This window comes from Thermobia domestica, chromosome 3, assembly GCF_964235325.1.
Source record: "Thermobia domestica chromosome 3, izTheDome1.hap1.1, whole genome shotgun sequence".
Taxonomy (NCBI): Eukaryota; Metazoa; Arthropoda; class Insecta; order Zygentoma; family Lepismatidae; genus Thermobia; species Thermobia domestica.
This window is the reverse complement of record NC_137456.1, coordinates 217,174,029-217,190,193: the sequence shown is the minus strand read 5'-3', so window position 1 is coordinate 217,190,193 and position 16,165 is coordinate 217,174,029. Positions and strand designations below refer to the sequence as shown.

The 16,165-nt window shown below is 34.6% G+C and overlaps 1 protein-coding gene across 1 annotated transcript in view; it reads right to left on the bottom strand.

Annotated features, from left to right (window-relative positions):
- Nucleotides 1–16,165, bottom strand: part of LOC145680966 (heat shock 70 kDa protein 4L-like) — a 284,315-nt gene that overhangs the window by 229,823 nt on the left and 38,327 nt on the right. The window contains exon 2 of the mRNA XM_081752181.1: nucleotides 2,491–2,692. Within this exon, the coding sequence (XP_081608307.1) occupies nucleotides 2,491–2,692 (202 nt within the window). The remainder of the gene's footprint in view (nucleotides 1–2,490; nucleotides 2,693–16,165) is intronic.

The window sequence follows — 16,165 nt, the reverse complement described above, 5'->3', positions numbered from 1 at the left end:
CAGAATTTAAGGTTTGTTTAAAACTCAAACTATTTATTTATTTATATATTTTTACCAATTATTTGAATATACTTGAATATCTTAGGACAAAGTTGAAGTGTACTAATTTACTATATTATTGACATTGTTTGCAGCCTGAGGCAAGAAACTAATTACAAGTAATATTCTCACGTTTCGGTCACCGACCGACCTTTCGAAGCGAATGTTATTCATTCTTAAGAAAAAAAATCAACAATATAAAAGCATAGTTATTTGATAGTAGAGTGCTAATTTCTTATATGAAAGTTCATCGTGGATTCGATAGTTATGCGCTCACGGGGAAGCCCAAGAAAATTAATACACGAAAAAACATTTCTCCATGTAAAAATAATCTAAATTCTTTATTGAGTTCAACACAAGGACGCAGAAACTTACGATGATAATTATGTTCATGAGCATTCTGATAATTTACCGGTGCTATTATCGAACTACTTTACACATTAGCAATATTATTTCATCATAATATTTTCGCGCTTACTGTCGTTTTCTTTAGCCCACGAAACATACTCGTAAATTGTTTATATTAGTCCATGTGAACATTTACAAATTGGCTGAAGTGTTTTGAGCACATCAGTTAACATTCAGATCAACAAATAAACAGATGTGGTCTCACAGTAATGATAAACTGGTTACAGTGGCTTATTACTGAATAAAATAAAATGAAATTTCTATTTTTATGTTCCACGAGTATGTCCTGTTGGCAAAGGGAGACGCATGATTAATGAGAGTGAATGATTATAAAAGAATCGGTGGAATGGTCATGTGGGAGGAAACTAAATCGCGAGAAAACCCACGGACACAATGTTGTCCACCACAAATTCATGTAGCTTGAATTCGAACCAGGTACCCCTCACACTAGAGGTGAGCGCTCCACTATTGATTCACTGTGTCCTTTGATAATGAATGTTTGTGATATGTCATGACGAGTAATGAACACAGAGTGAAACAATATAAGGGAAATCAATCTCCTGGACGAAACTTATCAAAGGCTGAACTCTTCAAACGTTTGCTTTTATGACTTTAAAAAAAATATAACTTATTGACCTCAGAAAATAAAACAAAATACTTTCACGATATAATATTTTGCAAATGTACCACCATATATTAAACATTAATCATCTCAGAGATGAGGGCAGGTTTGTAGTCACCCTAAAAACATTTAGGGCCCGGTAGAAGTTAGGGGGACTAATCCAACCATATTATAGTTTATTTGCAAGCCTACCTTGAAAATTTTAGGGGGGTTGCTTCCAGTGGATACGGGCCTATCTGAAGAGGAGAAAGAATATAAATAAACTTATGTTTTTATACTTAGAACACTATTTCGTGTGAAGTTATTGAAAAGAAAAAAGATGATGTTTCAAAGTAACAACATAAGTAACACATAATGAATTTCTGTCAATATTCCTCTTGTTCATGCTCGAAAAATCTTGAACGCCAGGTAGTCAAGGCGATTGGAAATAGGAGTCTGGCTCCTAAATAAGTTAAATCAAAAATAAAATTGTGAAGGCCCATGTATGAAATTGTATTATTATGGTACCTAGGTTTGAGAACCGGTGCCTAGGTCTCAAGAAAAATTCTCGAGCACTTATCTTGTTTATGATGGTCTTTCGGCAGCCTAACCATTTGTCTGCCTCTATTCGCTACAGTTTTCTTCAGCTTCAAACCACCGCGGTGACCGCAAAAGCATTTCCCTTGTAAAAATATAGTAAGAAAGTAAAGCGCTATATAATACGATTCTTGAACATTAAGATAAGAATAGTTGTAGCATTGATGTGGGGTGACCAATTGCTAAAATGCAGAGTTGAGTTAATAGTAGAAAAAATGAAAGGATGTAATAGGATATGAATATTTATAAAGAGAATATTGGTGCAGAAAATGCTTATTTGTAGCCGTAGCATGGAGATGCACGACAAATCTCCAAAATAAAGAAAAGCTACAATCTGATGGCCTAAATATTCTCAATCTACGCATTAACTGATATAGTGCTTAGACTAATGTTTTTGGGGTAATGCAATAGTAAAGTAATCCTGCTTAAGTATATACATATTTAAAATATTTGTAAGGAGAGAACATTGGAAATGACCGTTAATGTATTTCAAACGAGGAAAATAGGTCTTATTAACACGTTACGTTTATATACAGTAAGTGTATTACGTATTTTACATTTATTTCTTTCACTATTCTACTAAATTTATTTGTAGTTTGCAGTAAGAAACTGTAATATGAAAAGATTCCCTGAAGCTTCCAATGCAACTCACAAAGAGATACGGACCTGTGACGTAAGCAGCTCATTTTTCCATTGTTTAAAGCGTTGTATCTCTGTAACGAAGAAATATTTTTCTGAAATTTTTGGTATGTGGAATATTGAAGACTAGTTTAACACGATGGTATCTTTAAACTACAACCTTTGGTCAAAAAGGAAATGTACAATAAAGTTGTAAATAAGCATACCTTGATTCCTATACCGCCGTCATCTCGTCTTAAAGTCTCGAATGGTAAGAAATGGATTTCCTGTTGCTGGACAATTTGGTTGTCGTAGCTTTGTCCAAGAAGTCTTTTGAATCCAAAGACGGTGTTCTTTATGTTAGTTATCATTTGACTTTTTGCCGCATTTCCCATTACTCTGTTTTTCTCTGTGAACGCCACACATGATCTAGAAAGAAAAAAAAATATCAATACACAACATATTCTTTAAAACTAACAATAAAGAAAATAAAAAGAAATCCAATTGACAATACTAAAAAATAACTACCCGAGCCTAACACTGCCTCCATACGTATTTCTAAGTGTCGCTTAGGTTGAGCTGGGATCTGCAATGCATCCTCCACATGAGTACTCGTACCTTGAAAATGAATGTTGTTTGCTGATTAGTTGGTTTGGAGTGCTTACTTGGATTGGAATTTGACGTCGCTTTCAGCAACAATGCTGTATAAGATGTGGATTTCCATCTTTACGTGTGATCCGAATCATATGAGCTCCCGCCGAGAATTGAACCTAGGTTTCGTGCTGAAGCCGCAAGGGAGTTCAATTAATCGTTGTATTTATGTATCGATTGATTCAAGTTTAGTGTGAATGTCAGCAACTAGGTTGTATGTCCCCGTCGCACAGTGGTACGAAATGCTTAAAATGTGTCCAAAATTCAAAATCTCTTTCAGAGTGCCCAAAAATGGATATGCTGCAGTTTTTGACCTTACTTATCACGAATTTGATATCAAAATTGAAAATTTCAAAATGGCGGATCAAATTTTGAAACAAGTGGAATAAAGTAACAAAAAAAAAAATCAGTTGCACTTGCACCTCAGCTTTCGATTTCGAAATTCTAATGTTGCTGCTAGGATTATAGCATTCAAGCTTGGCACTTAATACATTTAAATGCGATGGAACAATTTAGAACCTTTTGTGAGTGTCCTGTTTCTTAACGTTTGATATTTTCTTCTTGATATTCTCATATCAAGTAAAAGAGCTAGCGCTTCATTATTGATATGCATGTCCGTGTATGAAAATATTGATGTCACAGCTTTTATATGCTTTTCTGCTCTTGATGGACTTGAAGATATAGTGTCTTTGACAACTTTTGAAGCGCTCAATTTTCTGGAAGAGCGAAGATTCATTTGCGTAGCGTATGCCAATGTATTAACTTCATTATTATTGCGAATTTCTTCAGTTCTTCGCTTTGAACGTTCGCTTAAAGATAAGAATTCCAAAGAAGGTGGTCGACCTTTTTGTTTCCTTGGTGTCTTCTTAGTATTACCAGGTACACGAAACGGTAACATAACACTTAGCCATTCATTATTCTTGGGGGGAAAAAAGTCACCCTTTCTATTGGCTTCTTTATACTTGTTCCTCATCTTATAAAAAAAGATGCGATGTCTGTCTTCATATTGTCACATATTTTACTACAACAACCACTCCTCGAAGAAAGGCGATTTTCCAAATTTTCAATTATGAATTGTAGATCGCTTTTCAAGAAAGAAATATCTGTTTACTAGTATTTCATATCTCTTTACTCGATAATTGAATGATTTCATCTTTTGAATCTGAAATTAATATAATTAATATTATCAAACAATTACCTCTTGTATTACTAAATTATTTAATTTTATTTAATTTAATTTATTGTTATATTTCATGTGAATTATAAAATAATGGAAACTAAAATATGTATTCATCGACTATCCTTTTCTATGTTTTACTGAAGTATTCTTTCTCTTTATTTAATGCCCTTCACTTATAAACATCATTTTGACTTATTTCATAATAATTTTATCTTTTTTATATTTTTTGTTTTTGTTTAACATTAACAAAATGCTTAAATATTCATTAACTACACCTTTTTATTCATTCATTTATTCGTAACGTACAAAAATGGCGTAGCTGTTTTTATCACATTTTTGTAGTAAATCGATGATAGGTTATACGCCAATACCAAATTTAGCCAAATGGAGCATCATGTATAACTTTTGGGTTCAGTCTTTAATCCAATTCGTAATAAGTTCAACATTTTTATATAAACATTAATGAAAATAAATGTACAGTAAATAATGTATTACGAATAATATATATTGTTAAAATACATTACATACCGAAACAACGTCCACTTTCATTTATATAAATCGGAAAAGTATACAATGAACTACTTTACATGAAACTCGAGCTATATTTCTCGCTCGCATCAGCTGTACGAGACGCACAAAAGTAGGTTCACTTTCACTTCCAATACTATTTCTGGTAAACGGCGGACCGTTTCTATGGGTAAAGTTTAGGAGACCAACTATCACTGTAGCCAATCTAATACTTAAAAATAACCAAATAGAATTTAGGCATTCATGTTTTACTGTATATATTTGGAATTAAACTATGGAATTCCTTTGTCGCATAAGCGGAATCCCCGAAGACCCATCCACATTTTGTGAAACTATATATTGCACTTGGCATTCGCTTATATTTCAATTTTTAGGAAGGAAGAATTTTGTAGAGTAACAAAATGAAATGAAATGAAATCTTTGAGTTTTACGTTCCACGGTTATGCCGGTTAGGCTAAAGGAGACGGTGATGATGAGAAATGAATGCAATAGGGGAATGAAGAAAGTGGGAGGAAACGGGAGAACCCCGAGAAAACCCACGAGCACGATGTTTGTCCACCACAAAGTTAGAGTAACAAAGAGATGGGCAATTCTATACAATATAGAACAGAAAGAAAATTCCGTATTACACTCACGATTCAAGACCCGATCCATTCCCCTCAAAACACGCCAGGCAAATACCAGTATCTCAAGTTAGGAGTCAGATGAAAGAAAAAGGCTTTATTACCCTTCTGTAAATTATTCCCATCCCTAAAACCTCTATGCTTGATTTTTGTTTGTCTTATGTTCAGAGTGTATGACCTTATAACAAAATGTATTTTTCGCTCACTGTGTTCGACGACACAAACATTACATACGGATGAAGTTCCTTGAAGTTTGGGCTTGAAATGAAGCCACGTATTTTGGGGTAGTTCTATTTCTGTCAGTGAATGCCGGAATTGTTATGACTATTACCATATTTTTAAAATGACAGAGGTTATAAAGAGTTGTTGGAAAATATCGGTAAATGTTTACTTAAGTACAGTGAAACCTGTCAACTTGGCCACCTCTCTAAGTTGGCCACCTGCTTATCTTGGCCTAGTTAGTCTTGAACCTGCATTTTCCCATAAGACATTCGTTACTTACTACTCTATAAGTTGGCCACCTGTCTATCTTGGAAGTTGGCCACACTGAAGCAATGTTTACCCTATGATGATAATGATAAATTTACCTGTGTATCTTGGCCACGAAAAATATAGTTTTGTTATTTTTCCTAACTCTTTCGTATTCCCATATGATAGGCAGATGTTCTGTATTTGTGACTGGAGAAACGAAGCAAGGATTCCCGCGATTTGCTCTTGGAGGTCAATGGCCAGAAGACTACCCTAAAGCGGCCCATACACGTAAACACATGCCTGAAGAAACAGCCCGACTTGTATGAAAAATGATAAAACCACAGGCAAGTTGATCGTGTATGGCCTCGTTCATTCATGTTGAAAGTTTTCAAAATCTTCTGAAAACATGTTTGATGTTTTTGCCGTTCTGCATGCATGTTTACCGTGTATGGGCTCGTTCATGCAAGGTGGCTGTTTTATATTTAGGTCTGCCAATCACGACAGCGGAAGAAATCACGTGAGTCTCTCCTCCGTCGCATGCCAAGGTCGTGCAGTTGCAGAAAGAAAAAGCACGCGTTTCCTCGTCCTCCACATTTCTCAAACTACTTTCAGTATGTTGGACAGCACGTTGGTAATGTTACGTGTGTGGGCAAAAAATTCTTTCAAGATGCATGATGAAAGAAACCTTTCATACATGTTGGTAATGCAAGTGCGTGCGTCTATGGCGCGCTTAATAAAGGGTGGTGAAGGAAGATGTGAATAAGAAAAAGCACGTACAGGAATTCAAGAAATGGTTGTACGTATTTGTTTACCCTTCTGTTTTGGTAAAACCATTAGCTATATCAGCTCCTCTCATCAGTGGGGAGCTTTAGTAATGCCGGAAAATTCTGAAGGTTAAACTAACCATCTCAATTGTCAACTATTGGCACCTGTTGGCTTGTCAAAAGATAGCGGAGTTTTTGAGATATTAATTCCCCCAAGATTTTTTCAAAACATCTTTTACTCTGAGGGAAACAATTCTAGCTCCTTAACAAGAGATAGTTAACTACAATATTAGAATGTGCATATCTGCCAAAAAGAATAAAACAAATACGTCTAGAATGAACAACCATTCAGTAACAACTGAAAAGAAGTCATAAATTGCATATGAATTTCTCAATTTATAACTTAGCTTTTCTTGTTTTCAATTTGAATAACTCAGTGTGCTACAATATCAATTTCAATAAACTGCGTACATACGGTTCTATTTCATGGTTATTTGTGTTATTGTGTTTTCAATTCGAATAATCCAATGTTTCAGACTAGTTTTTAGGAAGAGAAAGGTTTGCACATATATTAATACTATTATACGTAGCACATTAATAAAAATATGCTATAGTAATATTTTTTATGATTACTCTATATGCATTATTTATAAGTAGCTGTTGTGCCACTGCTTATTAAACTTTTACAATCAAGTAATACTAGAAATCCTATTCTAAAAATACACCAATCACACTTGTTTTCTGTAAGTTGGCCACCTGTCTAAGTTGGCCACTTTTCGATGGAACCGATGGTGGCCAACATAGACAGGTTTCACTGTACTCGTAAGAAAAAGTCACTTATTTTTTTATTTATTTACTCCATCTAAACAATACATGGTATTTGGAGGGTTCAGTTCACATGTACAGAGTATTGATGTGAGATTATAAAACAAACATAAAATGACTTACAGAAGTGATTATACTTATATATAAAATATTTTACATTGTTATATATATATATATATATATATATATATATATATATATATATATATATATATATATATATATATATATATATATATATATATATATATATATATTCTTTAACACTATTAAATTCTTTCTCTATTAGATGCGTTTTTAAGTTTCGTTTAAATTTATTTAAATTTTTCTCCATTTCTATGTGACTGGGCAAAGCATTGAATATTTTATTTGCCGTATGTCTAGGGACTTGTTGTACCAGTGATAATCTAGTAAAGTAAGACTTTTTGTTTTGATCTCTAGTATTGTAATGATGATCTTTTGCTTCATCTTCATTTCGCGTTAGACTGAAAACGGATGCTTCATATATATACAAATAGATGGAACTGTTAATATCTTGAACTTTTTAAAATGCGATTTGCAGCTTGTAGTGTAATGTAAGTTTGCAATGGTACGGATGACCTGTTTTTAATTAATAAATATAGAGGGCCTATGCTTTCAGTTGCGTTACCTCAAAATAGGATGCCATACTTTATAATAGGGTATATGGATCCATAGTAAATTTGTATTAAGCCTTTTAGAGTTAAAGTGTCTTTTAGCACTCTTAGAGCATATAGCCTTGGATTTAGTTTATGTCAGGGTGGATTGATTTAAATCATTCTGATTTAAATCACGACTTAAATCACTTGATTTTTTAAATAAAAATCGTTGATTTAAATCAAATTCCGAAATAAATTAATTTAAAGTGAAAATAAGAAAATTCCGTTTTTGTTCTGTTATTTCCATTATGGACGATATTAATCATAATACAATGAGACTCAAATGTATAGTATGTACAGCATAGTACGAAAACAAGTATCATGCAGAGGATGATTTTTGAACAGGTAACGGAGCAATCCTGCTTTCTTCTTTTCGTAACATTGGGTTTGAGTTTTAAAATCGTTAACTATTCCAACGGTGAAATCACCATCGACATTTAAGAGCCTGCCTTACTAAAAATACTACTAATACTAAAAATAATACTAAAAATACTACGAAATTTACCACTTTCTTTTTGCTTGATTATTCATCAGTGGAAGGAGATAATGAAATGCAAGTTACTACAATCATAGATAATGCTATTCTATAACAGAAAATATAAACCTGAAGAATGTTCAGTGTTGCAGTCCATAGAAATTACAATGTTACCAGAGAAACAATTTTCCTCAAATCTAAATTGAGACAGCGAGTAGAGGAATGAACTCAACTGCATTTGATTACATATTATGTTGTTTTGGTTTCTTGTGAACTACTTTTTAATTAACATTATTATTTAGTTTTAATAACTGTATGTTAAAACTAGTTAGTTTATTACAAACTAAATACAACTATTATTTAAAAAGTAGTTCACAGGAAAACAAAACAATACGAAACGTAACCAAATACAGTTGAGTTTGTTCCTCTACTCGCTGCCTTAACTTAGATTTTAGGGAAACTGTTTTTCTGCCAACACTGTAATTTCTATGGATGGCACCACTGAACATTATTCAGCTTCATATTTTCTGATGTAGAATAGCATTATCTATGATTGTGGTGACTTGCATTTCACTATCTTCTTTCACTGATGAATAAACAAGCAAAAGAAAAATGGTAAATTTTGTATTATTTTTAGAGGCAGGCTCTTAACACGAAATTTTTTTTGTGCGCGTCTGTTTGTTTGTTCCCAGATAATACTTAGGCCGTGTTTATAGGGTTTCTATCCCCTCGTCATTTTTTTTTTAATTTTACAACTTCAGGCGAAATTTATGTATTTCGTGCCGCAAGCTAGTTCTGAGTTTTTAAAAATATGCTCCTGCCAAATATCAATAACTTTTGTGAAAAAAAGTGCTATTTTATAAACGTTTCTGTATTTTTCCTTAATGCTTAACCTTTTAAATTATATCACCTGTTTTTACGTGATACGGTAGAATCTTCATTATTCGATTAAAAAAGTGCCAATAAAGCCTTTTACTTCGTTTTTTTTTTTCTTTCTTTCATGACTGGAGGCATTGTAGAATACGTTACATATGCTTTCACGCCTTTCTGCGTTAAGACAGTGCGTGATGACGTCATAAATTTAAAAAGATATTTTTTTGTTATGCCTATTATTATTTTTTGGCGGATTACATTTTGCATTCAGAAGACTGAAATTTTGCACACTAGTTCAGTGCACCCCTTAGTATTTTTCAGATGTTTTCAGATCTCTGCGTGAAAACAGGGGGGGGGGGGGAAGAGGGACAAAAAAGTAAAAAGATATTTTTAACAAAAAATAGCTTTTTTCATGATTTTCCCACCTCAGACGAAGACATATAAATGGTACCGTTTGAAAGGCTGTTCTATTCTGAAAGGAATGATGTACGTACTATGATCCTAGGATAAATAGGGATGTCTCAGGAAACTGTTTTATATGAGAATTTGGGGTATTTGGGGAATATTTTTCGCGGGCTTACTTTTGCACCTACAAGATTGAAATTTTGCACATTTCCCAGTGCGCCCCTCAGTATTTTTCAGATCTCTGCCTTAAAATAGGCGGGAGTCCAGAGGGGTAAAAAGTAATATATATATATATATATATATATATATATATATATATATATATATATATATATATATATATATATATATATATATATAAAACACAAAGATCCCTTTTTTCGTGGTTTTCCCGACTCAGATACACGATGGAGACATTTGAAGGATACCGTTTGAAAATCTGTTTTATTCTGAAGAGAATCATGTACAAATCATGATCGCAGGATAAATAGGGATGTCTGACGAAATTTTTATATTACATCCGAGTCATCTGGGGTATTGTGGGAATGTTCTTAGTAGGGGTGTTCGGAATTGAGATTTCAATTCCGGAATTCGGAATGTCGATAATTCTGGAATTTCGAAATTCCGAAATCCCGGAATTCCGAAAATTCCGGAATTCCGATCTTCAGAAATTTCCGATCGAGTTTTAAGATTCCGGAATTCCGATCTTCCGAAATTTCGGATCGGGTTCCAAGAATCCGGAATTCCGAACTTCCGATATTTGCGATGAAGTTCCGGAATTCCGATTTTCCGAAATCAAATCTATTAGAGGCTTTATATTTTAGTATAGATATGTGGGAAATATCAACTGAAAATGTTCGTTGTGTAACAACAGTAGTGCCAATATTGTAAAGGTCATTGCTGACTTGAGCGATTTCCAACATTTGAGCTGTTTCGGTCATACTTTGAATATTAGAGTAAACAAAGCCCTTGAGCTACAGAGACCTTTGGAAACACAAATTATGAGTCAAAGCAGGAAAATGAGACAAGCGCTGCAAGAAGAGTAAGATGCATTAGACCTCCTGCGTAAAATACTTCCGTCATGCACGCCAACAAGATGATTGTTTACTCTCCTTTTGATGTTGGTAGTTTTAACACACCAAGAAGAAATAGTAAAAGTTCTGTCTCAAACAATACATAAAAATCTTATCCTTCATAACGAAGAAACAGAATTATTAACTATGATTATTAATTAGAATTATTAACTATTATCGTCCTTACAAATGCTTTGTGACAGTATGTCAGCAGAAACATTTGTTACAGCGTCGGACATATGGCCATCATATGAACAAATTTCAAAAAATTTTCAAGACGAAGAATCTCAACTGATAGACGATATATCAGAACAAGATGAAGCAAGTACGCAGGAAACACATCTTTCGCTCTATGACTCTTTGACTGAAGAGGGAGATAGTGAACAGATCTTAGCAGCAGCACTCAAAGAAGATGAAAGAAGCATGAAAATGGAAATTTTGCCTCTTCTGAAATCACGATTCGAGAAGGATGAAGGAAGCAGAATTCTGTTGAAAATTTGTGCTTTCTTAGATCTCAGGTTTAAAGAAGATAATTTGGGTAAAAATATTGAGATAACAAAAGGTAGAGTACTGTATAAGTTGAGACTTATTCCAGCAGGAAATTCTAAAAAAGATAATTGAGGGAATGTTGGTACTAAAAGATTAGACAGCTGCCTAAAACGAAGGACATTTGGAGACAGGATAAAGAAGGCAGTCACATAGAATAATTTAACCTGTACCTAAGCCTTAGGGACGCAGATTTGGAGGAAGAGCCACTACTTTGGTGGAATAATCATTCCTACCATCTTTCAAGATTAACAAAATTAGCGAAAAAATATTTGTGTACACAAATAATCTTACCGCTGAGCATGCTGGACAGTTAATATTTCTGTCCATGAACAAAGCTATTGTCCCAAAAATATTTTTAAATACTATTGAATATGAGCTAAATTTTCTCATTGTTTCACATCGCTGGCTTAGTATAACAGGGGATTCATAAATCAACACGAAGTACAGAGTCCGACATAATTATTCTAACATAAACATGTTTACTAGATTTATTATTTCTATAGGTATGCAAAGAAAGTAGACAAAAATACAACTGCTACAAATAAAGGTGAGTCTTCTACTAAATATACAAACTCATAAAAAGCATCGGATACTTATTTCCACTACCAGAAAAAGAGCTCCCTCGTGCCTAAGCGGTTAGCGTACGCGCCTTTGGCGTGGGAGACCCGGGTTCGATTCCCGGCGGGAGCTCATGTGGTTCTGATTCCACGTTAATCAGTAGGTCCACGTCTCATATAGCCTCGCTGCTGAAAGGGACGCTAAACTAAAATCAACTCAACTCAACTCAACTCCACTACCAGAAAGGATGAAAATAGTTTGTTTACATCTGGATATCAGCATTCAACAGAGAACAGCTAGTAATTAGTTATGTTTCCCTTTCTATGGATTACTACGATATTTTTTTAACATGACTGTACTTTTTTGTGGTGACTGCAGAGTTCATATTTCTCCACTCTGAAGAAGTTCTTTCAGATGGTCCTTACTTCTAATGTGATGTTTCCTAACACGATCTTCGAGCTCGTTCCAGATGTTCTCTGTAGGATTTAAATCTGGTGATTTGGTCGGTATCTTCAAAGTGTGAGGAGTGTTATACACCATCCAAAGCCTCATAATTTCCGCAGTATACTTTGGATCATTGTCCTGATGGAAGTAATAACCATTTCCCAATTCTAGCTTCTGTGCGCTCCTCTTAAGATTGTTTTCAAGAGTTCACTTGTATTCAAACTTGTTCATGATTCCATCTATGAGCACCAGTTCCCCAACGCCTGATGAAGCCATACATCCCCATACCATCACACTGTTGCCTCCATGTTTCACTGTAGCTACCATGTCCTTAGCTATATTTGATAACCTCCACACTGTCACCCTTGTATAAGCAGAATTTGTTTTTATCCGACCAGAGAACGTGATCCCAGAATTCTGTTGGCTTCCCCTATACAGGTTAACAAATTTTAGACCCTTTTTCTGACTCACACAATTGACATATGGTTTCCTCGTAGTAAAACTGGCATTGTAACCGGCATTATGTAAAACCCGTCCAACTGTTCCTGTGTGCATCACAGTGCCAGAATATTTTTCAAGACTTCCTCTAATCTTAGATGCCGGATTCTGCTTGTTTGGCTCCTGTCTCTAGTAGTAAGTTTAGAAGGAGCGGCATATCTCGGCTTATTCACAACACTATTAGTCTGTTTGAAGCGCTGAATGATGGAGAACACCATGATTTTGCTTCTGTTGACTGTACTATCAATTTCGGAAGGGGGTTTGTGTCGTTTGTACAGATTAATTACAACATTTCTCTCTTCGACTGTTGTCTCCTTACCTTTACACCCCATGTCACTTGTGAATGCTTAGCTCTACACTACAATTGCGATCTGCTGTTGCGAGGCACAGTATGAATACAACGACTTTGTGGTGGGGGCATAAAACATGCATCCAGTCATGTGTCTGCTCGTTTGGAGACGTTATGTCGTCCTATAAGTGAGACCACAAGAGAAATATAGTGGACTCTATATATTGTGTGCTAAATACATGCATTATGATATTTTAAACATAGTTTCGGAGACACATAATGGTAACGTTTAAATGTTTACAAATTCAACACTACTAAGCAAATATGATGTATGTTGTTTATAATACATACAATGTAAATAAAGTATTAATTATATTATTCCAATACTTCTGTCGGTCTCTGTATCTGTTTTTCTCTTATTTTCAAAGATACGGTAAATTTAAGCTATTTAGAAGGGTATAATTACTAGTGTCATTATCACTGCATAGATGTATCTGTATATTATTCAAATAACATTTCCTTAGATTTCATAATGTTAATACATTATTTCAATATAATATTTCAATTAATATATTTCTTAAGTTTCATAATATTTCGTATTTAAGATATTGTTTGTACAGTATAACATTTTCTTAGTTTTCTAGTGTTAAGTATTAAATATGCGTAATATATATTGTTATTACAGGATGGACTTAGTAGGAGTTCAGGAAGTTAGGTGGGAAGGAAATGGATCTGAGAATTCCGGAAATTTTACGTTCTTTTACGGGGAAGGAAATAAAAATCACCAGTTAGGAACAGGGTTTTTCGTTCACAAACGAATACTACCAGCAATTAAACGGGTTGAATTTGTTACTGACAGACTTTCTTATATTACTCTTAAGGGAAGGTGGTGTGATATTATTGTTTTAAATGTACATGCTCCAACTGAAGATAAGGGTGACGATATAAAAGATAGTTTTTACGAAGAAGTGGAACGGATATTTGATCAACTCCCGCGATACCATATGAAGATTCTATTAGGGGATTTCAATGCGAAGGTTGGACGAGAGGATATTTTCAAACCGATTATAGGGAACGAAAGTTTGCATAAGGAAAGTAATGACAATGGTGTTAGACTCGTGAACTTTGCAACATCCAAAAACCTAATCGTGAAGAGTACAAAATTCCCACATCGCGACGTTCATAAATACACTTGGACATCACCAGACGGAAAAACACATAATCAAATTGATCACGTTTTAGTAGATAGAAGAAGACAATCTAGCATAATTGACGTCCGGTCGTTTAGAGGGGCTGATTGTGACACTGATCACTACCTGGTAGTAGCGATAATACGGGAGAGATTATCGTTGAATAAAGGTAATATTCAATGTCCGAAAACGGAGAGATTTAATTTAAAGAAATTAGAAGAGAGCCAGGTAAGAGAGGAATACCAGATTGAAGTTTCGAATAGATTCTCGGTCTTAGAAGACTCGGAGTGCACTAGTGTTGAGGATACTTGGATTGAAATTAGAGATAGCATTAAAAGTTCAGCAATAGAAAAATTGGGACACGCGAAAATACATAGGAACAAACCATGGTTCGACCAAGAATGCATTAAACTAGCAGAGAAGAGAAAACAGGCAAAATTACGGGGGCTACAAAATCCGAATGAAACAACTACACAAAATTTCGCAGATATCAGGCGGGAAACTTCCAAAACTTTTAGAACAAAGAAACGGGATTTTTTGAAAGCTAAAATTAAGGAACTTGAAGATAATAGTAAAAATAAAAATATTCGGGACTTGTATAAGGGGATCAGCGAATTTAAGAAAGGCTATCAACCTCGTGCTTATATATTAAAGAAATCTGACGGAACAGTTCTCACCGATACGGATAGCCTCTTAAATAGATGGAAAGATTTCTTTGACGATTTGCTGAACACGCAGCCAAAAACTAATGTGCGTGGAGAAAAGGAGATACACACCGCAGAACCGTATATTCCAGAACCCAATCGAATAGAAGTGGAAGCCGCTATAAAGAAATTGAAGAAACACAAATCTCCGGGTGTAGATGAAACTCCGTCTGAGTTAATTTTAGCTGGAGGCGAAAAATTGTGGAACAAGATACACAAACTCATTCTCCTTATCTGGAACAAGGAAGAATTGCCACAAGAGTGGAAAGAATCAATCATTGTCCCAATTCACAAGAAAGGCGACAAAACTGACTGTAATAATTATCGAGGCATTTCTCTTCTGTCAACATCCTATAAAATCCTTTCAAATATTCTGTTAGCAAGGTTGACTCCATACGCAGATGAAATTATTGGAGATTATCAGTGCGGATTTAGACGAAATCGATCAACAATCGACCAAATATTTACCATTCGCCAAATACTCGAAAAGAAGTGGGAATACAATACCCCGGTACATCAACTATTTATTGATTTTAGAAAGGCTTACGACTCGGTTAGGAGAGAAACATTATACAACGTTCTTACAGAACTTGGAATACCGAGAAAGCTAATTAGATTAATTAAGATATGTTTAAGTGAATCCCAAAGTAAAGTCCGGGTAGGAAAATTTTTGTCCACGAGCTTCCACGTCGAAAATGGCCTGAAACAAGGAGATGCGTTGTCGCCATTATTATTTAACTTTGTGCTGGAATACGCCATAAGGAAAATCAAAGATAGCAACCGGGGCCTAGAGTTGAACGGCATTCACCAGGTTATGGCATATGCTGATGATGTAAATTTAATAGGGGATGATAGGAGAACAGTAGAAATAAATGCAGAGATCTTATTAAACGCTTGCAGGGACATGGGTTTAGAAGTAAATGCAGAGAAAACTAAATACATGGAAGTGCGTCGGGACCGTAATACGGCAAATTGTGGAGGCGTTAAAATATTAAATAATGCTTTTGATAAAGTGGATACTTTCAAATATTTAGGATCAATATTAACAGACGAAAATCATATTAACGAAGAAATTAAATGTCGACTAAAAGCAGGGAATTCGTGTTACTATTCGGTTCAAAATCT